Source organism: Aquarana catesbeiana, linkage group LG09 (assembly GCF_042186555.1).
Source record: "Aquarana catesbeiana isolate 2022-GZ linkage group LG09, ASM4218655v1, whole genome shotgun sequence".
Classification (NCBI taxonomy): domain Eukaryota; kingdom Metazoa; phylum Chordata; class Amphibia; order Anura; family Ranidae; genus Aquarana; species Aquarana catesbeiana.
In genome coordinates this window covers 90201341-90229154 of record NC_133332.1, presented here as the reverse complement: position 1 = coordinate 90229154, position 27814 = coordinate 90201341, and the positions used below count along the sequence as shown (strand labels likewise).

Sequence of the window (27814 nt, the reverse complement as noted above, 5' to 3'; positions counted from 1 at the left end):
AAAGTGTGCCGGACCAAGTATGCCAGAAAGTCCGATCGTGTGTACGCGGCATTAGATATTAATGGCTGTGTGTTGAGTTATTTTGAGGGGACAGCAAATTTACACAGTTATACAAGCTATACACTCACTACTTTACATTGTAGCAAAGTGTCATTTCTCCAGTGTTGTCACATGAAAAGATATAATAAAATAATTTACAAAAATGTGAGGGGTGTACTCACTTTTGTGAGATACTGTGTGCATGTATGTATATATATATATCTATATCTATATCTATAGATATATATATATTTATATATATATATATATATATATATATATATATATTATATATTGACTTGAAAAGGCAAGACATGGTGGGATTTAGCAGCTCCTGCCCAATGGTCTGCTCAGATATACATACTGCCTGGCTGTAGTCAGCTGCTCGCGTTGACGTTGGACCAAGTACAGAACGTGTTCTCAAAACTATTTATAACTTTGTACAAAAAACAATGCTAAAAAAAAACTTTTATTATATTTTTGTAGAAAAGAAAGAACAGAAAACCTCAGGCAGGACCATTAAATAACTCCCACCCCCTTCTGTTAGTGGCGGATACAGCTTGGCTCTGTGTTTAATCAGCACAGCACAGATGAACCCCTCCAGGCCGCATGATGGAAAGGATGAGAGATGCTCTGTTTGTGTTGCCCTGAGCAACCAGTCATCCTCATTCTTTTTAAAGCAACCTATTCAGGGATTGAAATTTCTAAACTGTCATTGATAAGGCAATCAGGATGTCAAAAATCACCTAAAGTATTACTTGTCCTGGTGTGAGTAGCCAACTCCAGGTGTCTACTTTGCAGCTCTATGGCCAATTGAGTACTTTTGAATTATGCACAGGTTTACTTTAAGGACCGTGTCACACTCTTCAATAGATAGAGCAGGGGGGGGGGGTTAACCCCTGTCATGTTTTCTTTTTTTTTTCCATCTGTGTCCCATTAGGGAGATGTTCCTTCACTTCATGTTCAATAGGAAATCCCTCCAAAGTGAGGGAATCCCTTCCTGGGTATCATCAGAGCGACCAGAACTAATATCTTCATTTCATTGTATATGCATAGCCCCAGCTGTCCCCGGTGTTTTTGAAACAAATCCCTCTGTCCCTAATTCCTCCTTAGTTCCCCCTTTTTTTTTTGGTCTGACCTCTCGAACTCTATAAAAGTATTCTTTTTTAAAAGAGATGAGCCCGGGTGTGTTTGGATCCTGGTCTGAACCCACCTGAGTGAGCCCACCAGGGAGTGAGGGAGCTGTCGCTGTAGTTGGCCAATCATAAGCGGCCAAGCATTAACCGCCCTGCTGCCACAAATATACAATGGGCATGTAAACATGTATGATAGTTGGCCCAGTACATGTGATGGTTTCTTGGCGGGATCTGAACACGCCTGAGCTCACCCCTATCATTTAAAGCGGGATTCCGTCCTAAAAAAAAAAATTTAAAAGTCAGCAGCTACTAACAGTGTAGCTGCTGACTTTAAATAAGTATTTACCTGTCCTAGGTGCCTGCGATGTCGGCCGCCCGAGGCCAACCCATCCCTCGGCTCTTGAGTCCCGGCACCGCCATCCTAAGTAAGGGAAACAGGCAGTGGAGCCTTGCGGCTTTACTGCCAGTTTCCTACTGCACACACGCAAGCGGCGCGGCGCTCCGTTCTGTGAATGGCCCCGTGGTGTTCTGGGAACACACACAGTTCCCAGAAGACAACGGGGCTGCTCACCGAGGAGCAGAACACACCGCGGAAGAGGAAGAGGCAGATTAGGAAGACTGCCTAGCAACAAGGGTTTAGGTAAGTTTAAACATTTTTTTTTATTCAAATGTTTTTTTAAAAAATTTTTTTAGGATTTTTGGTGATTTTTTTTTTTTTCCAGGGTGGCCCTCCACTTTAAAGTGATTGTAAATCCTCACCTTGTAAAAGAACCCATTCAGTTTAAAATAGAAAGGCACATAGAGGGTGTTTCGGGACTTTGAATGAGGTATTGTGATGAGACTCGACAAGTAAAACCAGGTAATAAGCAGTGTGTTTATTGTCTAAAACACACAACAATGACATGCAGCAGTGGATACATAGAGTATAGTAAACACATGAACACCATATTACAAAACATCAGCATATAATTGTCAAATCATACATAATGTAGTTGAAAAAATAATACCCCATGAGAGAACACAAGGTAGTGGCCTATGAGTATAAAACATATGCATCATTGTAAGCCCGACGCGTTTCATGGCAATAAAGCCACTCTTCAGGGGCGAATGCGTAATAATATAAAATCTGTAGAGAGATATATACATCACATAAAATCTATTCATGCGACTCAATAAGGGGAAGCAGGGACATGAAGTGGAGGAAGTAAAAAGGGGTGTTAGTCTCCTCTGCTACTTAGATGTTAGCAGCTTGTGAAGATATCTGTACTGGAGCAATTGGGCCAGCATAGTTCACATAGTTCACATTCACTTGGCTCGGGGGTCTCTTTTACTTCTACCCCACTTGGGTTATATATTATAATATATTATCATTTATTCCTAGATTGGAGCCCCTGTTGCACCCCAGTTTGGACATACATTGTCCTTGGGAATTCACATTCATTTTCCCTGCTTTGCTACAGACTCCCCCTCAGCTCCCGGCACAGACAACTATGCTGTGGTGTGAACCTTCTTGGTCACAAATTCTATTTATTTTGTGCAATAATAAATGTGAAGAAAATAGACCACATCCATCTCATACCCTAGACCAGTGTTTCTCAACTCCAGTCCTCAAGGCGCCCCAACAGGTCATGTTTTCAGGCTCTCCATTATTTTGCACATGTGATTTGATCAGTTTCACTGCCTTAGTAATTACCACAGCTCTTTCATCTGAGGGAAATCCTGAAAACATGACCTGTTGGGGCGCCTTGAGGACTGGAGTTGAGGAACACTGCCCTAGACAACATTGTCTATCCCAGCTAAAATAGAATAACCGTCACCTGTGGCCACTATGGGCCGATAATTCCTGCACAAGGGACCAGTAAGTCGGAGCCTGCAGGTATGCATGACCAGACCTGGCATTGTGATGTCAACGCATTTCCCCAATGGGTGTATATCTATCAGCTTCGTCAGGACCCCAATTCTATTTTAATTAGGGTAGAAAACGTTGTTTAGGGTAGAAGATGAATGTGGTCTATTTTGTGTTCTTGCTCAAATCCACTTTTATTATTGCATTTTACTACACAATAAAAAGTATCCATTTTATATTTCCTGGTATATCGCATTAGCCCCTTCTGGTAACCGCTTTCTAGTGTGAACCTTCTTGGTCACAAATTCTATTTATTTTTTGCCAAGCTATTTTGGGTTACATGAGACCACACCATTTTGGTGTGGACTGATACCAGGCTCTATATAGCTCCTTTTTTTCTATTAAACTTATTTTATAATAGAGAAATGACCACGCTTTACTCTCATGCCTAGTGTGGTCAACATTTGATAGGAAGGCAAAAGAACTGTCAGGAACACTAGGGATTCCACACAAAGGAAGCAATACAAAGAGAACGGGATACTTTTTCATACAAGCATGGTACAGCAGGCACATATCAGGAATATGGAATGTTGGGTTTACAATATTCTTTAACTTTCAAAAAGTATTATACTGCATTAAACCTTTCCTGCAACCTCTTGCATGTAGTGGTGAGAAAAGCACTAGTGAGTTTAAGCAATCATTTTTTGTGGCCCCCATAATTGTGGGCATAATAGGAGGATGTCCACCTACATACTTTGTGCTATCTTAATGCCATCTCAGTTTGGAGGTATATAGGATATGACTGACAGAGAGCTGGCGATGAATAGGTTAAGGCATGAGGCTCCTCCCTAATGACAGCCCAGGAATGGGGTTATAGGATAAATCAGCAATCTGATCTTTTCCTGGGCAGATCTGTTTAGAAGGCAGGTGATGGTGTTTGTTGTGTGAGTACGTTTAGCCATTGATGTGTCTTTTGCTGTGTTTTCCTGCATGGATTTTAACTGCTCATACTGAATACAACAAATACTAAATAATCTCTGTTTGCAAGTCATATGATTTACTCTGTGGTTCATTTCAGTTAAAAGGGGATAAAAAAGGCGTGCTGGCTGATCCTATGACAAAATGTGATAAATAAGCAGCACTAACTTATTTATCTGATGAGGCCTTTATAAGGAATCCTGAATGTTTGTAAAAAAAAAACAAAAACAAATGCTTCTGTTTGCAAACATTTATTAAACTATGATCTGCTGTTGTCCAATTTAATGAACTGCAGGGGAAGAGCATACCTGTTTGTTATTTGTGGCAACACACATTCAATGTATTGGCGTGATGTGTGCCATTTGTTATAATCATCACATTACCACAATGTACAGTACTGCAGCAGTGTGTGTGTGTGTGTGTGTGTGTGTGTGTGTGTGTGTGTGTGTGTGATGATGGATTGAGGTGTCATTTTTGAATGGCGCCCCAAAACTATGGATCTGTGTTGTAGTGCACCCCAATACACAGATGGCTATACACAGTTAGAAAATTGTGTGAAAAAGCATTTAATATGCTTGAGCATACGACTTCCGAAACGTTAGTGGGCTACTGTTGATTCTGGACATGCATGACTTTCTGGCAAAAAAAAAATGGTGTGGGGTGATTTTTTTTTTTTTTGCGCTGAAATGAACGATCTTAGTAGTGGCATCTATTTGAAAACTGTTTGAACAAATCTATAGGGCACACGCGTGTTAAAATGTAACTCCGATGCTGAAGAAGTGTATGTTGTAGTTATGGTGTGTAGCCCGGTTGGGCTTTTGCTGTACTGTTTTATCTGTAATTGTTACAAAACTTGATCAATAAAATATTTAAATAATCTAACCCCAGATCGTGTGATCGATAACATAAATGGTAGATGATCGATCGATAATTGGGTGACATCAATTGATTACAATGATAGTGTTATCACGTGCACTTCGACAGCTCTTTAGAACTCCCCACTTTATTATTATTATTTTTTTTTTTTTTTCAAACCGAGTATGGCCAGCATTCTACACTACACATTTCGGGTACAATTTTAGGTGCTCTGAAGTGTTCTGACAGCCTACATGGTAAATGACTCCCCAAAATGCCTGCTGATTGACTTGCACTGCAGCGCATGCAGAATTTTTTTATTTATATTTTTTTTTTTGACAGTGCACTGTATAAAATGTTAGTGTGTTGCAACGCACGTCTGATTGCAGGTGCTTTTGGGATGACATTCATAATAGATGGCTTTGCACCACACCGATGCATTGCCACAAATAGATCATATTTATTTTGTGGTACAAACAGTTGGCACTTTATAATTCCTGTATAATAATATAAACGGGCCCTAAGGTGTGTGTGTGTGTGGTGTTGTGGTTGTTTTGTGTGGTTTTTTTTTTTTTTTTCCCATCAAACTATCCACCCACTGACAGAATTACAAAATCCCCGCCCCCCGCACTGACCCTATCTCATGGGCAGAATGGTGGGAGGGGGCTTCTCTCCAGGTTGCAGTCTGCTTGTTTTGCTGCTCAGTTCCCCTGCGTGCGTCTTCTCCCTCCCCTCCTCCGTGCGTCTCATGCCGCCCAACCCGATTGGATCTCTTTTTCAGCCAATCGGGTGACTGGTCTCATGACCCACTTCCTGATTGAACAGGAGGAGATTCAGTGTTACAATAGCAAATTAATATTCACTATTGTAACATAACTGGGTTGGCTCGGAGCGCAGTGCTCTGCGCCCCAAGCCCATCCTTTTTTGAATCCTATTAGAGCCTCTGGCTCTAATCACGTGTTTCAAAACCCACCCCCCTTGGAATCCATGGTCCGGTGTCCCTATATGTAGATCAGGGGGCTGGACCCATGGATAGGGGGGACGGGCTGCCACTGCTTCCTGCATTTATTTTATCTCTGAAGTATAGTGTTTACTTATCAGTTTGTAAGTTTAGATGTTCCATCAAGACTTTTCTCTCCAAGTCATGTGTTTCCATGCAGTTAACGTGTTCAGAATATCTAATCTGCCTCAGACACACAAATTTCTAGTTTTCTTTAAAAAAACAAAAAAACAAAAAAAGTATTTTGTTGTGTGTGTGTGTGTGTGTTATACCATTTAAAATCATTCAATGCATTTATATTCCATTACAAATGTCCTATGAATGCATATGTCATTATATGTGAATGTTGACAATTTTCAGTTCAGTAAATCTCCTAGAATCCTCTGGCTGACCTCATCCTAGGATAGGAGAGGCAGTTTTCGGAAAGGAAGGAAAGCTGGATGAAAACAGGAACCGCTTGAACTTGAGCTGTGTGTGTGAGCCGGTCAATTAAAGAGCCAACAAAGTATTAAAGTAACTATAAACCCTAACTGAACGCCATTCCGATTTAAATGGTGTGTATCCTCAACCATTTGCTACTTATTTTTCAATAAAATATTTAGGGCTCGTTCTCACGTGGGGGCAGTAAAATCCCAAAGTTGAGCTGCAGTGTTTTACTGCCTCCTAGCCCCCCCCCCCCCCCCCCCTTTAGCTGCAGTGGCCTTGATGCTTTGCAATCATAACACGAATTCTACCCCCCGGCCACTTTCAGGGGGTGCTATGCTATTGCCCACCAATCGTGACCCTGGCAAGTGAATGCAGTTGCATTGCATTAGTGTGGGGTCCAAGGGCTTAAAGCGGACAGTGCCCCTACCTGTCAAATGCTCTCTGAAGAGTGATCTGAACATCACCTTATTACAGGAAATGCCTGAACAAGAAACCTTCAAAAGTCATTTTCAATTGGTATAGCTAAAAATTAACTGCACAAGGGATGTTGCTTACTTTCAGTAGGCTGTGTCCTTTGTGGTGCTGTCTTCCTTAGATAACTGCTGCCATTGTCATCTTCTGGTGTGGCAGGGGTTAATAAAGCTGGCAGTCACAGGCTTTCTTCAAGAGACCCTGACTTTGTCCCCCCCCCCCCCCCCCCCCCATTCCACCCAGCTGTTCTATTCATAAAAGCCGCACTACAGCCTCTATGAATGTAGGGGACAGACCTGTCATCACCCTCCCATCCTCCATTCTTCACTCCTGGGTCATTCATAGATGTAGTACAGCTTCAATGAATGGACCAGCTGGGAGTAAAGGGTGGGCATAGTTGGGGTCTCTTGAGAGCCTTTGGCCCCTTAGCTGTATGTAATGTTCTTCTCCCCTTTAGTTTTATTTTTCTCCTCTCAGGCTTTCCTCACATTAATTGCATGATGTGGCTGCCATGAAGGTCCTTGTGCAGGTACATACTGTTTATATAGGGACAATGGTCTGGCCCCGTTTCCCAATTGTGCTCCCGTGTGACACCATGGGCTTCTAAAGGTGTGTAGCGTTTTAACACATTACACAGGCACAGTCCTTTTTTATTGTTCACCATCAGGAAATCCACCCTGAGGAATGTCCTACAACCATTGCTAAAGCACATGCAGACAGGAAATGGCTGCAAAGAGGCTGCTGAAGATATGCTGGACTGAGCTCAAACAAACAATGGTAAGAAAAAATTAAAAGCACTTAAGAGGGGGGGGGGGGGGGACACATGGCTATTTTATTCACAGCACCTCCCCAAACTAAATGCCATTCAGTTAGGGTTAACCGCCTACTTTAATTGTTAAGAGCAGTGTTGTAGTATGAATGTAAGAATTTGATCACTGTTTTTTTTTTTGTTTTTTTTTCTCTAGTTGTATGCGACTAATCACTACTGCATCCTGCTGGTTACACCATAGTGACCGATTGTTAGTCTTAATGGGGTGCTAGTAAACAGCTGGTACTTTGATTAATTAATAATGGTGGCAATAATGAACTTGCAAAAATTATCTACACTACATAGTATTGGGACAACTGCCTTTACACGCACATGAACTTTAATGGTATCCCAGTCTTAGGCTGGCCATACACTATACAATTCTCTTCATCTATCCTTTTTAGCTTTGCCAAAACCATATAATATGAGGTCAAACCTAAGCCCTTTCAATTTGTATGCAAGCCCTTGCACTACATTGTTGAAGGCAAATCTAAAGGAAATTTAAATAAGAAAATGTATATAGTGTATGGTCAGCCTAAGTTCAATATTGAGTTGGCCCACTCTTTGCAGCTGTAACGGCTTCAACTCTTCTGGGAAGGCTGTCCACAAGGTTTAGGAGTGTCTATGGGAATGTTTGACCATTTTTCCAGAAGCGCATTTGTGAGGTCAGGCGCTGAGGTTGGATGAGAAGGCCTGGCTCGCGGTCTTTGCTCTAAGAACACCTTTGCGATGAATATCAGGTTGAGGTCAGGACTCTGTGCAAGCCAGTCAAGTGCCTCTGCCCCAAACTCGATCATCCGTGTATTTATGGACCTTGCTTTGTGCACTGGTCCAAATCATTTGGTGGAGGGGGGGGGGGGGTTGTGTGGTGTGTTTTTTTTTTTTTTTCAAGGAGTTGGGCTGGGCCCCTTAGTTCTAGTGAAGGAAACTCTTAAGGCGTCAACATACCAAGACATTTTGGACAACTTCATGCTCCCAACTTTGTGAGAACAATTTGGGGATGGCCACTTCCTGTTCCAACATGACTGCTCACCAGTGCACAAACAAGGTCCATGAAGACATGGATGAGCGAGTTTGGGGTGGAGGAACTTGACTGGCCTTCAGAGTCCTGACCTCAACCCGATAGAACACCTTTGGGATGAATTAGAGTGGAGACTGTGAGCCAGGACTTCTCGTCCAACATCAGCGCCTGACCTCACAAATGTGCTTCTGGAAGAATGGTCAAACATTCCCATAGACACAATCCTAAACCTTGTGGACAGCTTTCCCAGAAGAGTTGAAGCTGTTATAGCTACAAAGGGTGGGCCAACTCAATATTGAACTCTACGGACTTGGGCCCCTTTCACGCTACTGCGACTTCAAAGTTGTGAGATTTTACCGCAATTTTGACGCAATTTCAGGGCATGCCTATGTAAACTATGGACCTCAACTCGCATGAAAGTCGGACCAAAGTAGTACAGGGGCTATTTTGAAGTTGGCACGACTTGAAGTCGCACAGATATGAATGGTCATCATTGGAAATCATGGGGAAAGTCTTGTCATGCGACTTTGCAGTAACAAGTCGCAGGACAAGTTGCAGAAATTTAAAAGGGGCCTAAGACTGGGATGCCATTAAGGTTCGTGTGTGTGTGAAGGCAAGCGTCCCAATGCTTTTGGCAATATAGTGAGTGTATGTAGCTTTAGTCACGGAATGAGTTCCTGCAAAAGGTAAACGCCCTTCTGTTTAGGGAATAGAGGTTATCACTGCTATTTAGTGATGTCGCTCCAGTAAAGAATTCATTCTGGAATGTAATGTCATCACCTCTATCTGGACAACTGCCTGGGTAACGTGAGTGATCAGAGGTCTGATCAAGTTTATAACTGGAGAAGGTCAGGCATGCCTCATATAAATCACTTTTCGCAGTCTAATCTGTATTCTAATTGGCTTGTACGGGCAAAATGTGTGTGTGTGTGTGTGTGTGTGTGTTGTGTGTGGTGTTTTTTTTTTTTTTCTCTTCAACACTAGAACGCCTGAAGTTCCTTTTATAAAGCCATCATCCTCTCTCTACATAGTGCTGACAATTTACACAGCGCTTTACATGTTTTGTACATTCACATCAGTTCCTGCCCTCAAGGAGCTTACAATCTAAGGTCCACTAATGCCTACATACATACTGGAGCCAAGTAACCTACCAGCATAGCTTTGGTAAAAGTATGACGTCACTGTTCAGTGAATAATTTTCCACCCGGTTTGACATCAGTCAAGCTTGAAGGGCCACCGTGCATTCCTGAGATTTATACAGCTCTGCCACATAGTGCAGCTTTGTCTGACAAGGCATGGCCTGATTTTTTTTTTTTCCATGCTACAGTTCAGTAACACTGGCAGGTCTTATGCCTTCCCCCGTCCTGTGACTGGACAGTGAAAGGAGAAGCAGCAGACCTGATGAGTTAATCTCCCTCACTTTGCTTTCTCCTCCTCTCAGTATCACAACGTAGGCATGAGCATGGCTGTAAGGCTTGTGCTACTTCTACCACCTCCTTCCTTCTTTTTTTTTTTTTTTTTTTTTTTCCTGAGATCTGCTGTACAAGAACTGCAAGGGGTCAATGCCAAGTCAAATTTAGATCCTTGCACTTCTTGAATAAAAAGAAAATTGCATTCAATGATGTATAAATGATTGATTCGTATCTGCCTGGTCTCCTGTGACCCTAAGGTCCCATGGGCACAAATCCTGCTGGACATGGGATGATGAATGCAGCACCTGACTGGGTTGGCAGGGCCTCCCCTGTGATTAAATGGCGATATGGTGCCAGGAATTTTCTGGCTTGTTTTGAAGATTCCTCATACAATGTGATCATGTATAAAATCAGATCAGATCATGTATAAACAGGGTGATTGTCTGCTACTACTGCTCCCATTTTGGCAGGAGAGACCCACAGCTTAGAAAACTAGGTGTGATTTGTACATCTGTGGAAGGAAAGGGTGGAACGAAATATTAGAGGGCTTGGAGCTGAAACCATGTCCCTCTGATCTGCGTATTAGGAGGCTGGTGGCAGCACTGTAATGTGTATAAGGTGAGTAGTGTCCCTGTTCTGTGTATTAGGAGGTAATGCAGAGGACAGGGTCCTGATCAGGAGAGGACATGATCTCCCTTTCCTTTGTATTAGGAGACCTGGTCCCTCTGTCCTGTATATTGGGAGGAGACCCAGTCCTCCTTAGAAGGGGGACCTCATTTTCTGCCCTGTGTATTAAGAGGCATACATTGGACCTTCTGTCCTGTGTATTAGGGGGCACATGGGTCCTCTGCCCTTTGTATAAGAAGAGCATCCCATACCCTGTGTCCTAAGATTGACTGACTGCAAACTCTCTATGGTGTGTGTGTGTGTGTGTGTGTGTGTGTGTGTACGTACCCTGTACTGTGTATGAGTCATGGCCTGCATCCCATATCTCAGGATTGGCTGTGTCCTCCATCCTGTGTATTAGGAGGTGTACAGACCCTCTGTCGTATGTAGATGGAGGCAAGCGTCCCATGTCCTGCATTTTCATGTCATAGAATGTACTGCAGGCCCTGCATCCTGTGTATTAGGAGGTGAGCATCCCATGTCCTAGAATTGGCTGCGGACCCTTCATCCACCCTGTGCATTTGGACCCTCTGTCCTGTGTATTAGAAGGCAAATATTCAATTTTCTAGGCTTTGCTGTAGACCTTCCATCCTGTGTATTAGGAGGTGAGGGTCCCATTACCCTGTGTATAAGGCAAGCATGGCATGTACTGCATCCTATGGGGGTTATTTACGAAAGGCATATCCACTTTGCACTAAAAGTGCAAAGTGCACTTGAAATTGCACTGGAAGTGCAGTCTAATTAAATCTGAGGGGTAGACCTGAAATGAGGGGAAGCTCTGCTGATTTTATCATCCAATCATGTACAAGCTAAAATGCTATTTTTATTTTCCTTGCATGTCCCCCTCAGATCTACAGCGACTGCACTTCCAAGTGCACTTTGCACTTGTAGTGCAAAGTGGATTTGCTTTTTGTAAATAACCACATCTTTTGGTGAGGTGCCAGACCCTCTGTCCTGTGTACTAGGAGGTGAGCATCCCATATTTTAGGATTGTCTGTAAACCCTCCATCCTTTGTATTAGAAGGTATGAGGACCCTCTGTCCGGTGTATGAGGAGACAAGCATCCTAGGTTTCAGGATTGGCTGAGGACCCTCCATCCTATGTATTAGGAGGTGCAGGGACCCTTTGTCCTGTGTATTAAAGTGTTTGCATTCCATGTTCTTGTAATGGCTGAGGACCCTCTGTCCTGTGAATTAGAAGGTGAGAAGACCCTTCATCCTGTGTATTAGAAATCAAGCATCCCATGTCCTAGAATTGTCTGAGGATCCTCATCCTGTGTATTGGAAGTGTGGGGGCCCTCCATCCCTTGTGTGAGAAGGTGAGCATCCAATGTTTTAGGGTTGGCTGTAGTCCCTCCATCCTGTGTATTAGGCGGTATGGGGACCTTCTCTCCTGTGTATGAAAAGATGTGGGGACACTCTTATCAGATGAGCATCCCAGGCCTTTGGATGAGGTGTGGGGACCCTCTGCCCTGTGTATAAGGAGGCAAAGATCCCATGTCCTAGGATTGCATGAGGACCCTCTATTCTGTGTAATAGGAGACAAGCTTCCCGAGTCCTTCATCTCATGTCATAGGATTGTTTGTGGACCCTCTACCCTGTGTATTAATGGGTACGGGACCTTCTGACCTGTGTATTAGGAAGTGAGCATCCCATGTTTTAGGATTGGCTGAGTACCCTCATACTGTGTATTTGGGGTATGGTGACCCTCTGACCTTTTTGTATTAGTAAGCAAGCATCCCATGTCATAGAATTGGCTGAGGACCCTCATCTTGTGCATTTTGAGGTGAATATCCCATGGCTTGCATCCCGTGTCATAGGATTGGCTGAGGACCCTTATCCATTGAATGAGGAGGTGTGGGGGACCCTTCATCCTGTGTATAAGGAGGCGAGCATCCCATGTCATAGGATTGGCTGAGGTCCCTCATCCTGTGTATTAGGGGGGATGGGGACCCTCTGACCTGTGTATTAGGAAGTGTGCATCCCATGTCCTCCATCCCATGTCCTAGGATTGGCCAAGGACCCTCATCCTGTGTAATAGAGGGTATGGGGACTTTCTGACCTGTGTTTTAGGAGGCAAGCATCCCATGTCCTGCATCCTGTGTCCTGTCCTAAGATTGGCTCAGAACCCTTCATCCTGTGTATAAGGTGTGGGGACCCTTCATCCCATGTATAAGGAGGCGAGCATCCCAAGTCCTAAGATTGGCTCAGAACCCTTCATCCTGTGTATAAGGAAATAAGCATCCCAAGTCCTAGGATTGGCTGAGGAGCCTTCATCCATTGTATGAGGAGGTTTGGGGACCCTTCTTCCTGTGTATAAGGAGGTGAGCATCCTAAATCCTAGGATTGGCTGAGGAGCCTTCATCCATTGTATGAGGAGGTTTGGGGACCCTTCTTCCTGTGTATAAGGAGGTGAGCATCCCAAATCCTAGGATTGGCTGAGGAGCCTGCTGTATGGATTTGCAGATCCTGTAGGAGGAGAGCATGGAGCTGCTGGAAGGAGGGAGGGATGGAGAGGGAGGAGAGATAATGGGGGGAGATGTGGAGAGAGGGGAGGGATAGGGGGGAGGCAGCAGGGACGGTCTGGACTGGATGACCCCCAGTGTTCTGCGGTTTGGGGACAAGGGACAAGGACTTATCACGTGCCTGGAGCCTCTCCTCCCTGTGTGGTGAGTGGATTGTGTTTCCCTGGTTCTGGGCCCTACTCCTCAGCCTCGCCCTGTCTGTCACATTCCTCCTGTCAGAATGTGTGCTCCTTCAGCCTGCTTGCACATTGTGTCCCCTCCTGTCTGTCCCTGTGTCACCGCAGGACCCCAGGGTCCCCCCATCCTAAGTCCCTTCCTCCTCTGTCCATCCTGTACACCAGGCCTGATCTCCCTGGGAACCTATGGGGCCCTGCCTGCAGACTGCAAGCTTTTCTGCCCAGGCTCCTGCTAGCTTGGCTAGCTTCCCACGGCTGTCATATACAAAGCAATATAATGTAGTGCAGCTCTAGAAGCTTAAAGCCTGGGGTTAGGATAATGAGTTAACCCCGTCTGCACCAGGAAAATCCTATCATTACAATCCTGGTCCTTCAGCTTTTAAGAACTACAAGACCCAGCATGCTGTGGCTGCAAATACCAGAAACTACAAGTCTCAGCATGTCTGGCTGGGTCTTCAGGTAGCAGAAGTCTAGGCAATGGCATGCAGAAATTTGTTCACATTTGTGATTAGAAGGGTTGAGCAAAAAATTCTATGCACAGCGTCTCATTATAGTCTGTTATGCTCACAAATTCTGCAACAAAATTCAGTTTTCAACACATGCAAATGCTTTTTATTTGTCAACTTTAAAAATGATGGCAATGGTTTGCATTTCATTAATCAGCTTCTGAAAGCTAATACATTCAAGTGTATGTAAGCCCCAAAAATGAATCTTTCTGCTGTATTTGCTTCCTTTTATTGTTAGCAAAATACTTGCAGTGATATATTTACCAATCTGTTCAATAAGTGCACAGGAAAAAGTTGACCCTGCCAGAAATTCAGTGAGTGTGCGCAGCTTCCTGTAGTGTGCTGACAATTGTGCTCTGAATTTTTATCGCCACCTACCTGAGTTTTTACTGTGAACTACAGAACACCTCCCAACTATGTTGGATAAAAGAGAAGGAGGTTGTCCTTACATTCCCTGTCTTGGGCCTCATTCGCGCTGGTACTGTTAAACCTGTGTTTAGAAGACATTTCTCAATGCATGTAATGAAATTTTTTTTTTTTTTTTTTTTTTTTTTTTTTTTAGTGGTGCTATACACACTGTGTTTTAGATGTGGTCAGATTAGCGGTATCGGGGGAGAAAATAGAATTCTGTGCTTTCACATTTATATGCAGCTAAAGCTAAAACATCTGAACAGAAGAAAAAGTGATCTGGGAGGCAAAAAAAGTTGTTTGTACTGGCCAGATGACTTCTGCATTTAATAAAAGCTAAATGGAGTGCCAGAGTGAAGGAAGCCTTCGGGCCCATACACACTTGGCATTTAGCCCCAGTGCATAGAGTTCTGGTGTTTAGCTGCAGATGAAGGGCACTGGTGCACTGGCAGCCTGTCAAACTGACCTCTGCTGTGGCTGGACTGTGCACCTAATGGAGTATGTATGTTTTGGGCAGTATGTGGGCGGGGTCCTCTGTGCACGTGGGGTAACTCTCAATGCCCGGGACCAGGCAAAGACTCTGGTCATGTAAACAATCAAACCTTTAGTTCCCTGAATTGGAGATGAGCCTTTTGTGTGCAGTAATAAAGTGCAGAGTTCCTCTAAAAAGCAATTTGTCCCATGTCACTACACCATACCTCCCAACTTTTGTAAACTTCAGAATGAGGGACACTTGAGGAAGGAAGTAACCTTGTATAGTGCACTGCGGCAAATGTGGGTGTGGTCAAACTTCTGACAGTGGAAGGGGCGTCGTTTAAAAAAAAAAAAAAAACATCCTTGTACCTATAAAATATGCTTTTATTATGCCACAAGCAAGAGTCTCATGGATACAAACAAACCCCAGCACATTCATTAAAAAAAAAAAGGATAAAAGCCTGCATTGTTTGGAGTGCATTAAGTACAGGGTGCGGGGTTCTTGGATGAGCTGTGTACAGGGTGCAGCAGAGGTGTAATTAGAACCTTCAGGGCCCTGATGCAAGAAACCATGAAGAGCCCTCTGACCTCCAACCTGGGCCATTTCCTCCAAGCCCAGAGCCCTTCCCACTGATCCCACCACCCTTCATGGTCCCACAGGAAATCCCTTTCATATGTTGCGCAGTCTTGGGCCCTGCCATGGTGGCAGAAGACCAGGGCCCAGTCGCAAGTGCAACCTTTGCTGGTAGTTCCGCCAATGGTGTCAGTAGGGCAGTGGACGGGATCAGTCGTTTTTAATTGTTTTATTTTTTACCATTATATTTTATTTTACAAAATGTTATTTTTTTTTCAATGGGAGGTGGAGGGCAGTATGATGGGAGGGGGTGGTAGTTGAGGGCAGTATGGGGGGGACTGTACAGCATGACTGGAGGGGGGCAGTGTATGGGAGGGAGCAGAGTGACCATGAGCGTCCTCAGGGCAGTGCAGGGAGCATTTCTCCTACAGTACCTTTCTTCCAGCGGCAGGAACAGCCTTCAGGGAAGACCAGGAGCCAGGGACGGAGCTTAGGCGCGAGGAGGAGGAATCCTCCTTCGGCTCCACTCTCGTGCTTGTTGTGATGTCACTGGTTGTTAGACACCAGGCTGGCCGTGTCTAACAACCAGTGTTGGCAGTGAGCCAGGCAGCATCTGGGGTGAAATAAAGTGGTTCTTGGCCAGAACTAGTACAGTGGGCAGTGAGGGACAGTGGTGATGCGGCGTATTTTTTTTTAGGGGCTATCAGATCGGCCAAGGGGGCAATTCCGGGACATTGTATTGTCCTAAAATGAAGGTGCCTGGGACGCTGGACAGACCTTTCATGGGCAATTCGGGGCTGTTGGGAGGTAAGCTACACACTAACTTTTATCTTGCATTAGGAGGGACATCCTGGGCCTGTGCCCAGTCCAGCAGACCTCTGTTACCCACAATGAGGCCCCATCGAGCAACTAGTGTGGACCTCATGCGTGTTCTCGCTTAACACTTTTCTTCCCATACCATGTGACCAGGACATAGATCTGTGGCGCTAGTCTGCTCCTGGCTGTTATGGGAGGTGGACTGTTGGGGAGGAAGCCAGAACACCTACCTCCCTCACTACTGGAGGACCTGTCATCCTACCGGGCACCACGCCTATGGACTGGTTGCTTGTATCTTGTTCTTTCACTCTGTTACCCATAGCAACTACAACCCTCTTCCTTGTCTTACTCAGTTGACCATTTTTTGCAGTGTTGCTCATACCCCTTAGTGCATTACAGACCGGAGTTCTTCGGAATACGCCAGAGCCAGCATGCACCCCTTGAATAACTTCAGTCCTTGATCTGAACTACCAAAATGAAGGTGTCCAGGCATACCTCCTGAGGTGAGAGTCCCTATAGGAAAGGTCCATGACTTGGAAGCTGTCCATGACTCCTGGTATCTTCACTGCTGCCCTTGTGCTCGCAGGTGGGTCTACCCATGTTCTGTTCTCCATCTGCCAGCCAGCCCCTGATCTCAGCTGTTCCCCTTTTTTATATAACAGATTGGTTCTCAAGAACCAAACGCCCGAGATCAGAGCTGAAAATGTTTAACGCTTTCCCCAGCCTGGGCTGGCTGCTAACTACACATGCATTTCAACCTGTCCAAGTATGCACCCAGGGATGAATTCCCAGAATGTAAGGAGTCTGCATTCCAGGCGTTGCGTTTCTGTCAGTATAAGCACCCAGGAACCAAGTACCGTTGCGTGAACCACCCAGCCCCATGCAGCCGCATCAGCTGTCACACTCTCATAGACTTTGACAGGCCTCCAACAGCGGGGCTGGATAGTGTGCCTATGTCCGGTGCCCATAGCAAAACCCCATGCACCAGGGCTAAACACCCAGTGAGCATGATGGGGCCTTAGAGTGGCATTCCCCAGTGAGTAAATGTTGTCATCCTAGGACAGGAAGTGTTACTGGCAGGATTTACTGGTGAAAAGTGTGTGTGTGTGTGTGTGGGGGGGGGGCTTACAACAATCATCTAACACTGCCCACCCATTCAGATTAACAATGCTGCTGTCTAAAGGTACTGCTGTGCTCCTTCATCCAGAGTGGGGGCACTCTAATACGGGAAGTGTTACTGGTCAGATTATCAGGTGAAAATAGGGAAAAGCCTAAAGGAAACTAATGCACCCGCCACATCGACTGATTAGTAAGCTGCAATATATTTTTGTTTTTTGGATTGAATACCCCTTTAAAGTATAGCTAAAGGCAAAACTCCTTTGTCTGTTTTTAAACAGTGGAGAGCGATTCAAACCCCCTCCCCGTCAGTTTGTATTGCTGTCTGTGCTCCTGTAAAGGAGATTTACCCTCTGTTTATCCTATTTACCATTACTGAACATAAAAGAAAATCCCACATTTTTGGGGTTGTCCCCAGAAAAGTAAGAGGGGAAATTTTGTGAATGTGAAGGTACAAACCGCAATAATTTGTGACGTTCTCCTCCATAATGAAATGTTTTGGTCGGTGTCCACCTTGCAGAATTTTCTCATTTTCTTTTCCTGACAAATAGAGACGATGATTCTCCCTAATAGGGACAGCAATTAAGTCCTGACAAAGGCTCTAACCCTTCCCTGCAGGTTCTCTGGCTGAGCTGCCTGCCCACCCATATGCAGGAAAACTGTAAACCGTGATGGAATCTCGGGTACAGGGTGTGATAACACGGAAAGTTGTTTCCTGTCGGTCATGCAGCTTTTGTTTTTTCCGTTATTAGGTCTTCAGGGTCAAGAAAAGGATTTATGCATACAAACTACTTAAAACCATTTATTATGTATTTAGAATTCTCAGACAGGAAATGTGTCCTTCATTAAGTTTTCTACTGTAAAACCTTCACAACGCCATCCCTACAATTAAAATGATGCATTAACGGACTAATCGAACTCTCCATTAGATTTACCTAATGCTGTTTACTTTGGTAACCCCTCTGGGGACTGTACTTGCTTTTAGGACCAAACATTCATCTGCTGCATCGTATGGGGTGGCCAGATGTGCAGGAATGACTTCTTAGTAATTGCTGACCCTTCCCATGTGACCACACAAGGGGCCTCACATTTAAGAGTTGGAGAGGAACATTTTTTTTTTTTTCTTTTTTCTCTAGAAATGACTGCTGGGAGCTGGCTGAAAATAGTGCATTGTTGTCCAGTGATAACCGATTCTACTTTCATTTTCATAACCTATAAAAACAGTTTAGGGAGAGGCGCCATTGGTCCATCCACTCCATAAACTTCTAGGAATTTAAAGCCACTGGGGAGTATGTATGTATGTAATCACAATGAGATATATATATATATATATATATATATATATATATATATATATATATATATATATATATATATATATATATATATATATATATATATACAGAAATCTGCAAACAAATAGATTAAAACTGTACTGAATGACTGACCTCCCCCCCCAAGAGACCTGTGCATCAAAGGTGAGGTTGAAAAAAGACACACGTCCAGCATGTTAATGGTTATGTGAAATTTTATTGATTGGTTTCTATTGGATCTACTTTAAAGTGACCAGTCGGCACAGGGTCACATGTATATACAACGGCATACCTGTTGAGGGCCCTATTCACACAGGTGCATTGGGATAAAATGCATTTTGTTAGGGCAGCCCATTCATTAGAATTAACTGGCAATGCTGCAAAACGGATCAACAATTGGAAATGTGATTTTTTTTTTTTTTTTTTTTTTTTTTTTTTTTTTCTCTTTGGTGCATAACACTGTACCAAAATGCATGGTAGTACCCTAAAATGCATTATGCTATGTCTAAACACATGTGCATTGGAGTGCCATTGAAAATGAATGGCATCACAATGCACTAATGCATACTCCTGCCCCATCCCTGAGAGGTGTGAAAGGGCCCTGAATATGGTTGCCATTCTGTCAGCACGTCTTGAAATGTCACTGCTTTGCCACCTCCTGTCTGCTGCAAAAATTCAACACTTCAGGAGTGTGGAATATCTGCTTCCCTGCTGCACACTGTGGTGTCTCCTGTTGGGTCTCATTGCTACAGGACTATGAGCCGCAGGAGGAACCACAGCGTGTAAAGAAGGTAATGGGTATTCAACCCTCCTCCTAGAAGTCCGCTATTAGAAGGCACTGGCTGCTAGAAAGGAAAGTCTATTTGAATAATGTATTTATTTATTTATTTTGGGTATGGGGTTTATTTGATATTAAAAGTAGTATTTTATTTAATACAAGTGACCCTGTGGTGACAAGTCCACTTTAAATCTCATCGCTGGAAACAACATTCTTGCACGGAAGAGTCAAAGCGACAGCAAAAAAAATGTAAAGCCACTTGTGAAATCTGTTCTTTTCCCATGAAACTGTTAATTTTTGTCATTGCTGAGTGTTTACATCAAATATGTATGTTGTGAAGATACTTTTCATTCCTTCTCTTGCAGGATGTGAAGCCAGGAAGGAAGCGGGAGACGGCAGGAAAGGGGAATCCATCCAGACTGGAGGAGAAGACAATCGGACCGCTTGACGGTGCAGGACAGTAACAGAGGCAGGAGGCCCCACCAGGACACCATCTGCTGGCCACAAGTGACAGTTCTCCCAATAAGTTGACTTGTACTTCCTAACCCTCTGCTTTAAACATGAGTGGTAGATACACCCACGCAGTTGTAAGAGGGGTCCCTGCCTCCCTGGCGCAAGAAGCTGATGGGCAAGTGGACCTTGCAAGGGCTCAACGTGAGAGTGGTGTGTACTCTGGAATCCTCAGGCAGAAACTCGGCCTCCAAGTGATGGAGTTGCCCGCCAGCGAAGACCTTCCACAAGGGCAGCTGATTGGTGATACAGCAGTAGTGATATCTGATACAGCTTTGATCACCCGTCCAGCCATCCCCGCTAGGAGGAAAGAGGTAAGATCTGCCTCTGATCATGCATGCCACAGGTTCAAGGGATCCTCTGCATGGTAGCCAACAGGTTTAAGGGACTCTGTGCTCATGTGCCAATTCACTAAGTGACCCCCTCAAACACCCCCCCCCCCCCCCTTTTTTTTTTTTTTTTTTTTTTTTTTTTAACGCTAAAGCACCTGAAAAACGCCCCAGTGTGAAAGGGGTCTGAAAGTGGCTGCGACTCATTGGATGCAGCCACTGTTCAGCTGACCACTTTCCACCTGGCTCCATTTTTCAACAGATGCCATGCGGGAAGTGGTCGACAGGGCCAACACTTGTCTTCAGCCAGTTCATCAGGAACTTCGTTTTGTATGGCCAGTTTTAAGAGACTGAAGAGTGAAGGAATGAGACAGACGACTCAGATCACCACACAGGTGAGTATAAAAACCCCTTCTATTGCAAGGATCTGCCATTTACTATATCTGTCAGTCACTTGAAAAAAAAATCTAGAGTGTAATTGTATCCAAATTAGATTAGACTAGGGAAGAGTTACAACTCTAAATGGGGTTTTTTATATTTTTCCATCTGATCTTTTTGGGTAGATTGCTCCATCACTAAGGCCCCTTTCACACTGGGGCGGTAGGGGGCGTCGGCGGTAAAACAGCGCTATATTTAGCTGTGTTTTACCGCGGTATTCGGCCGCTAGCGGTGCGGTTTTAACCCCCCTGCTGGTGGCCAAAAAAGGGTTAAAACCCCTCATATAGCGCGGCTATATCCGCGGTATAGCCGCGCTGTCCCATTGATTTCAAAGGGCAGGAGCGGTGAATACACCGCTCCTTCACCGCTCCAAAGAAGCGGCTGACAGGAGATTTTTTCTTCTCCTGCCAGCGCACCGCTTCAGTGTGAAAGCCCTCGGGCTTTCACACTGAACAAACAGCGGAGGCTGTTTAGGGGCAGTTTGCAGGCGCTATTTTTAGCGCAATAACTCCTGCAAACCGCCCCAGTGTGAAAGGGGTCTTACTGTCCTTTAGAAAAGTGAGAGAAAAAATCTCTACAAAGTGAGGGGAATATTCCCTTGATTTCTGTTTGACAACTCCAGATTTTCCCTGACTTTAGTCCTGGTGACAGCGCTCATCAGTACAGTTTTGGTAAACCTCCTTAACGGGCAGAGACAGCACTAAAATCTGATGGGTCCTAATCCCTCTTCACTCATCCAAAACAAAAAAATAAAAATTTGCCTTTTTAGTTATACTTTAAATCAGCTGCTGAAGGTGCTTAAAAACTGCGGGTTTACCCACTTCAACTCCAGAAAATTTACCCCCTTTCATGACCAGGCCATTTTTTGCGATAGGGCACTGCGTTACTTTGACTGACAATTGCGCAGGGGTGCGACACTACCCAAATTATGTCACCGCCCCCCCCCCCCCCCCCCCAAAATAGACCTTTCTTTTGGCGGGATTGGATCACCTCTGCATTTCTTTTTTTTTTTTTTTTTTTTGTTTGTGCTATAAACAAAACAGACCGACAATTTTGTAAAAAAAAATATATATTTTTTTACTTTTCTGCTAAAAAACATCCAATAACGTAAAAAATCTAATTTCTTCACCAATTTAGGCTAATATGTACAGTATGCTATATATATTTTGTTAAAAAAAAAAAGTCCAATAAGCGTTTGACTTGCGCAAAAGATTCATAGCACCTAAAGACTGGAGAAAATATAGATAGATGATGGTTGTGGTGTGTGGGTTTTTTTTTTTTTTTGTAGCTGGGCTACGATATTGCTGTAGACAGTTGGGACACTGACACTTTTTGGGGACCAGTGACACCAATACAGTGATCCCTGCTTAAAAATATGCACGGTCACTGTAGTAATTATTGATTTTTTTTTTTACTATGCGGTTGAGGCCCTTTCACACTTAAAATGGAAGTTTAGGCAAAAACTAACTCTAATCCTACTCTGCCATATTCGAAGACAAATCTAGCCCTGTAAAGCAAAAATCGTTGTACTTGCCTTGTTCTGCAGCCGATCTGGTCCCACGCTCAGGCCCGGATTTACTCCCTTTGCCGCCCCAAGGCCGGGCCCTTCAATGCCGCGCCCCCCCCCCCCCCCCCCCCCACACACCACCAGAAAGAGCCCCCAGACATAATACGGTCAAAGACTGCAGACATGATACAAGAGATGGTCAGAGACTGCAATCATAGTACAGGAGATGGTCAGAGACGGCAGACATGATACAGGAGATGGTCAGAGACTGCAGTTCCTATGGACATTAGTAGATAATGGCCAATCGGCCCTCTCACCTGACCCAGTGATACAGCAATGCTTCCCCTGATCAGGAGTCAGCTCACTCTGAATTGCCCGTGGCGACTCCGTTGGGTAGCACCCAGATCTGTATTCCTGCAATGACTCCATTCCTTTCTCCACCAGGGATGGCGCCAGGCTGTGTGGCTTTCCCTCTGGTGGCGCAGGGCAGTGGGGTTCTCTCTCTCTGATGGTGTTCCCTCAGCACTGCCCTCTCCCTCTGGAGCCCTGGGTGTACTTTCCTGGGTGTAGACCCCCCCAGGACAAACTACCCCCTTCCATTAGTACAGACCCCCCCAGGACAAACTACCCCCTTCCCTTAGTATAGACCCCCCAGGACAAACCCACCCCCCTCCCTTAGTACAGACCCCCCCAGGACAAACCCACCTCCCTTCATTAGTACAAACGCCCCTCTATTAGTACAACCCCCCCAGGACAACCCCCCTCCATTAGCACAAACCCCCCCAGGTCTACCCCTCTCCATTAGTACAACCCCCCCCCCAGGTCAACCCCTACCCCCTCCATTAGCACAGACCCCCCAAGGACAAAACCGCCCCCCTTCATTAGTACAGACCCCCCAGGACAAAACCGCCCCCCCTTCATTAGTACAGACCCCCCAGGACAAAACCCCCCCCTTCATTAGTATAAACCCCCCAGGACAAACCCCCCCCCCCCCCCTTCACTAGTACAGACATCCCAGGACAACCCCCTCTCCATTAGTACAACCCCCCCCCCCAGGTCAACCCCCACCCCCTCCATTAGCACAGACCCCCCCAAGGACAAACCGCCCCTCCCTTCATTAGTACAAACCCCCCAGGACAAACCGCCCCTTCACTAGTACAGACATCCCAGGACAACCCCCCTCCATTAGTACAAACCCCCCCAGGAAAACCCCCTCTCCATTAGTACAAACCCCCTCTCCATTAGTACAACCCCCCCTCCATTAGCACAGACCCCCCCAAGGACAAACCCCCCAGGACAAACCCCCCCCTTCACTAGTACAGACATCCCAGGACAACCCCCTCTCCATTAGTACAACCCCCCCCAGGTCAACCCCCACCCCCTCCATTAGCACAGACCCCCCAAGGACAAACCGCCCCTCCCTTCATTAGTACAAACCCCCCAGGACAAACCGCCCCTTCACTAGTACAGACATCCCAGGACAACCCCCCTCTCCATTAGTACAACCCCCCCCCCCAGGTCAACCCCCACCCCCTCCATTAGCACAGACCCCCCAAGGACAAACCGCCCCTCCCTTCATTAGTACAAACCCCCCAGGACAAACCCCCCCCCCCCCCTCCATTAGTACAACCCCTCAGGATAACCTCCCCTCCAAGTGTGTACAATAGATAGAACAGATGGAGACCGGCACAGGCTTGGGCGGGACTCGGGAGTGAGAGACAGAGGAGAACACGCCCCCCCCGCCGCACAGAGACCAGCCTCTCCGATCTTCGGCGGCTGCTCTCCTTCTCTGACAGGAGGAGGGAGGGGGGACGGGCTTGAGCAGCGAAAAAGACAGCGGTGGCGGCGGTGACCTGCGGAGGGAGCCGCCTCAGTCTGGACACAGAGAGGATGAGGAGGGAGAGGAGCACTCTAGCGCTTCAGCGCCCCCACCTCTCTGGCGCCCGGGTGCACTGCATGCTGATGTTAGTGTGGGGGGCGGCGCCGCCCCTGTACCACTGCCGCCCCGAGGCCTGGCCTCGGTGGCCTTGTGGGAAATCTGGCCCTGGCCCACGCTGAGCTGTCAGCGGTGGCTTCACTATGTAGGCGTGTGCAGAAGAGGCAACCGACCAATGGAAGCCCCATAGTAATTCTATGGGTGACGGCGCTTCCCAGCCGTTGTCGGTTCTCTCCTGGACACAGCATCTGCACCTGGATTGGCTGCTGAGCAGGTAAGTACAGCAATTTTTGCTTTACATGACTAGATTAGTCTTAGGATGTGGCAGAGAGTAGGATTAGTGTTTTTGCCTAAGCTTCCACTTTAAGTGTTTTGTGGTGCGTTTTAGTACATGCCAGAGCACCAAAGTTGATGCAAAAACATGCATGAATTTTTTTTTTTTTTTTCCCCCTCACCTCACAATGAACAGTATATTGTTTGCATTGTGCACTGGGTTGGGCTCTAATGTACAATGCATTGCCACGTTAAATGGGCTGTCAAAGCAGACCCATAATGTAAAAGGGGGGGGGGGGGGGACTTTTGAGCCCCAAAATAAGAAGGCTGCCATTGCTGACCCCTCCTTCCACAATCTCTGTTGCTGATGCTTTGACTTCAATATTTGTCACTGACCTCCTTGCTTTTCTGACTTATTTGTTTCATGCTTGTTCTGGGTATGACCTTATAAGTGTTGGCTTAAGACACTGCCGCTGCAGCTAGAATTTCCAGATTGCAGCCAGCAATGATCGCATACATCTTTCTCATTATGGGTGTGCTATAATAATGGTAAGGCTGTATCCCAAGGCATTGGTCACATGAACTCCGATATAGAGGATTTCTGCTCTGCTCAAAAAGAGCCAACACCTGACTAGTGCTACCTGAAGGGTGGTCGTATGGAAAAGACCTTTCTGACAAATGTAATGCCAGTGGTCACATGACTGAACTTTGTGGCGCTATTAGAATTACAGGACACTAAAGATTTGGTGGCCTTTCTGTACATTTTCAAAGATCATTTAGGAGGATGGTTGTAATAGCGGTCTTTTTAAATTTGCATGATGGAACACCTCCAACTGGGACACAGACATGTACAACGGGCATCTCCAGGCCTTTATTTTCAGAGCCCCTAAAGTAGTCTGTTATACATAGCTTGGACCCATGCTTCCTAAGGGTTAGTGTCTTTGGGCTTGTGTCCATGGCATTAGTTTTTCTTCTTGTACAATGGGTTTTTATTGAATATAAAAATCAACAAGAAAATTCAAAAATAGCGGTGGACACACCATGTTGACATATTTGCATAAAATTCCGGAATACAGAGAATATGATAGTACTTGACACAACAATTTACACACCTTCCTGAAGGTTCAGGGGTGGTCAGATGTGCTATCATATTATCAAAATCTGAAAGTCACATTTGAGTTCACTTGCGTGTGCTTAAGCTTAGAGTCAATTGTAGTGTGTTGGTCGGAAAATAAACGTAAAATACAACATTTCAAACTAAACTATATGGGGTTAGGTAACATATATTCTCTTATGTAATAAAAGCATTTGCTCAACATGTGTCCAGTCCCAACAGGGACTGGGCTGTGGGTCGAAAAATCAGAAAAGAAGAATATAAGAGGGGGGTGTATAAAGAGGAAAGGCTGAGAGGAGCAGAGGGAATGGTGCAGAAGAAAAAAGGAGTAAGGGGGGGGGGGGGGGGTCCCCGGGGTGGGGGGAGTGGAGACATTTCAGAGCGAAAGTAGCACTGGATCGAATTAAGAGGGGTGGACATGGGTCACCCCGGGTTGCCATGTCCAGAGGAATTTATCATGTGTATCCGATAGCACGGCTGTCAACTTCTCATTAACCATGATATCATTTACATGGTTTTGACTGCTTCAAAGCTGAGAGCCAAGGGTTTTCCAGGCTTTTGCTATGGTCAATTTAGTTGCAGTAAAAATATGCGAAGCCAATTGGCGTTCTGATTGTAGTAGCTCCGTAATCGGTTTCCCTAGAAGGGCCTCATACGGATCCCTCTTTATACTAATATTAAAAAGGTTACGAAGGAGTGCATAGATTCTGATCCACAGTCTGCTTACCCTGGGGCATTTCCACCAAATGTGTGCCATTGTGCCTTCTTGAGCACACCCACGGAAACATAAGGGGGAATGGGATGGAATAAAACTCGCCAATCTAGCCGGCGTGTAGTACCATCTATATAAAACTTTGTAAGCCTTTTCCAGGAATAATACATTCCTGGAGCATTTAGACAGCGCCGCAGTCATGATCTGCCAATCCTCTGGGTCCAGTCGCTTCCCTCTGGAGATATGATCTCAAGGGTGGCTTTTTGAAGCCTATTATTGCTGTGTATATTAAAGAAATTAAACCCAAGGACTGGGGCCGCAATCTGCATAGACTCTCAAAAGGGGTTAATGTATAGGGGGTTGGCCTAGATTTAATGAGTTGTTGGAGAAAGTGTCGGATTTGCAGGTAACTATAGTGCTCCCTAAGGGGGATGTCATGGGAGGATCATAAGGATCCGAATGGGATAATCTTAGTGGGGGTAAACGTGGAGTGGATATCCACAAATCCATTCTCGGACCACCACGCAAATTGCAATGGGTTGTCACGGCCCAGTGGAAATGGACAATGGAGAAGGTGGAGTAGAGGGAGATGCGGGGAGATCAGGCTTGCAGAGTATTTAATCGAGTCCCATAACCTGAGTGAGTGGGCCAGACATGGGCCAATGCTAGATGGGCTCTGGGGAGCCAAGGGAGGGAGGCCAGTGGTATCGGGTGAGAGTCCACTAGATCAATGGCGGCCCACAACAGCATCTGCTGTTTCTCATGGAAATGTCATAACGGGGCAATAGCTGCCGCTGTATAATAGGCTTACAAATTGGGGACTGAGGCCACCATTGATCCTGCGGGCATACATAACCTTTTTTTTTTTGTCCTGGGTCTTGTAGAACCCCAGATAAATTGCATAATTTTATGTTCATGTGTACGTATGATGTGTAGAACATGGACCGGTAATACCCTAAAATAATAAAGCAGCTTTGGAAGATGGGTCATATGAATGGTTGCCATCCTTCCGAACCAGGGCAGTGGAAGGGCAGACCAGGAGGTAAGCATTGCTGCTAATTTCCCAAAGAGCATGAGGAAGTTGGCTTGATAGAGGCCTGAGTATTTTGGGGTAAGCTTAATCCCCAGATAGGGTAGCGAATTTATTCATTGAAAGGAAAAGGCAGGTCTTAAAGCTTCCAGCTCAGGGGACGAAAGGTTGATCAACATAGCTTTAGACTTAGAAGTATTGACTGCTAGGCCCGAGAACGTAGCAAAGGTATTTAAGAGAGATGGTAGGTTGGGGAGGGTGAGTCTAGGTTTAGTAATGGTGAGCAGAATATCATCCGCGAATAAGGACAGTTTGTGAGAGGTACCCACAATTTCCCCCCCCGCTATATCTGGGTGGGATCGGATTGCCTCCACCAAGGGTTCCAGTGCCAAGATGAACAAAAGTGGGGCGAGTGGGCAACCTTGCCGGGTTCCCCCTTTAATAGGGAAGGTGGGCGATTCAAATCCATAGTATTTTACCTTAGCCTGGGGGGTGTCGTAAATGGCTGAAACCCAACTCATAAAGGACGTGCCAAATCCAAAGTGGTTTAATACCTGTATAAGGTAGGGCCAGGACAAGGTGTCAAAGGCCTTATTAATGTCCAGTGATAAGAAAATTGTTT

General features: G+C 45.4%; 1 protein-coding gene across 3 annotated transcripts in view; it reads left to right on the top strand.

Annotated features, from left to right (window-relative positions):
- Positions 1-3874: 3874 nt before the first annotated feature.
- Positions 3875-27814, top strand: part of DDAH2 (DDAH family member 2, ADMA-independent) — a 44494-nt gene continuing 20554 nt past the window's right edge. The window contains exons 1-2 of one of the 3 annotated variants that reach the window (XM_073598961.1): positions 3875-3965; positions 19709-20167. In XM_073598961.1, the coding sequence (XP_073455062.1) occupies positions 19904-20167 (264 nt within the window). In that variant the 5' untranslated portion in view covers positions 3875-3965; positions 19709-19903. Of the gene's footprint in view, positions 3966-10427; positions 10611-13170; positions 13327-19708; positions 20168-27814 lie in introns of those variants that run through there. The other 2 variants (XM_073598960.1, XM_073598959.1) reach the window with 2 other exon arrangements.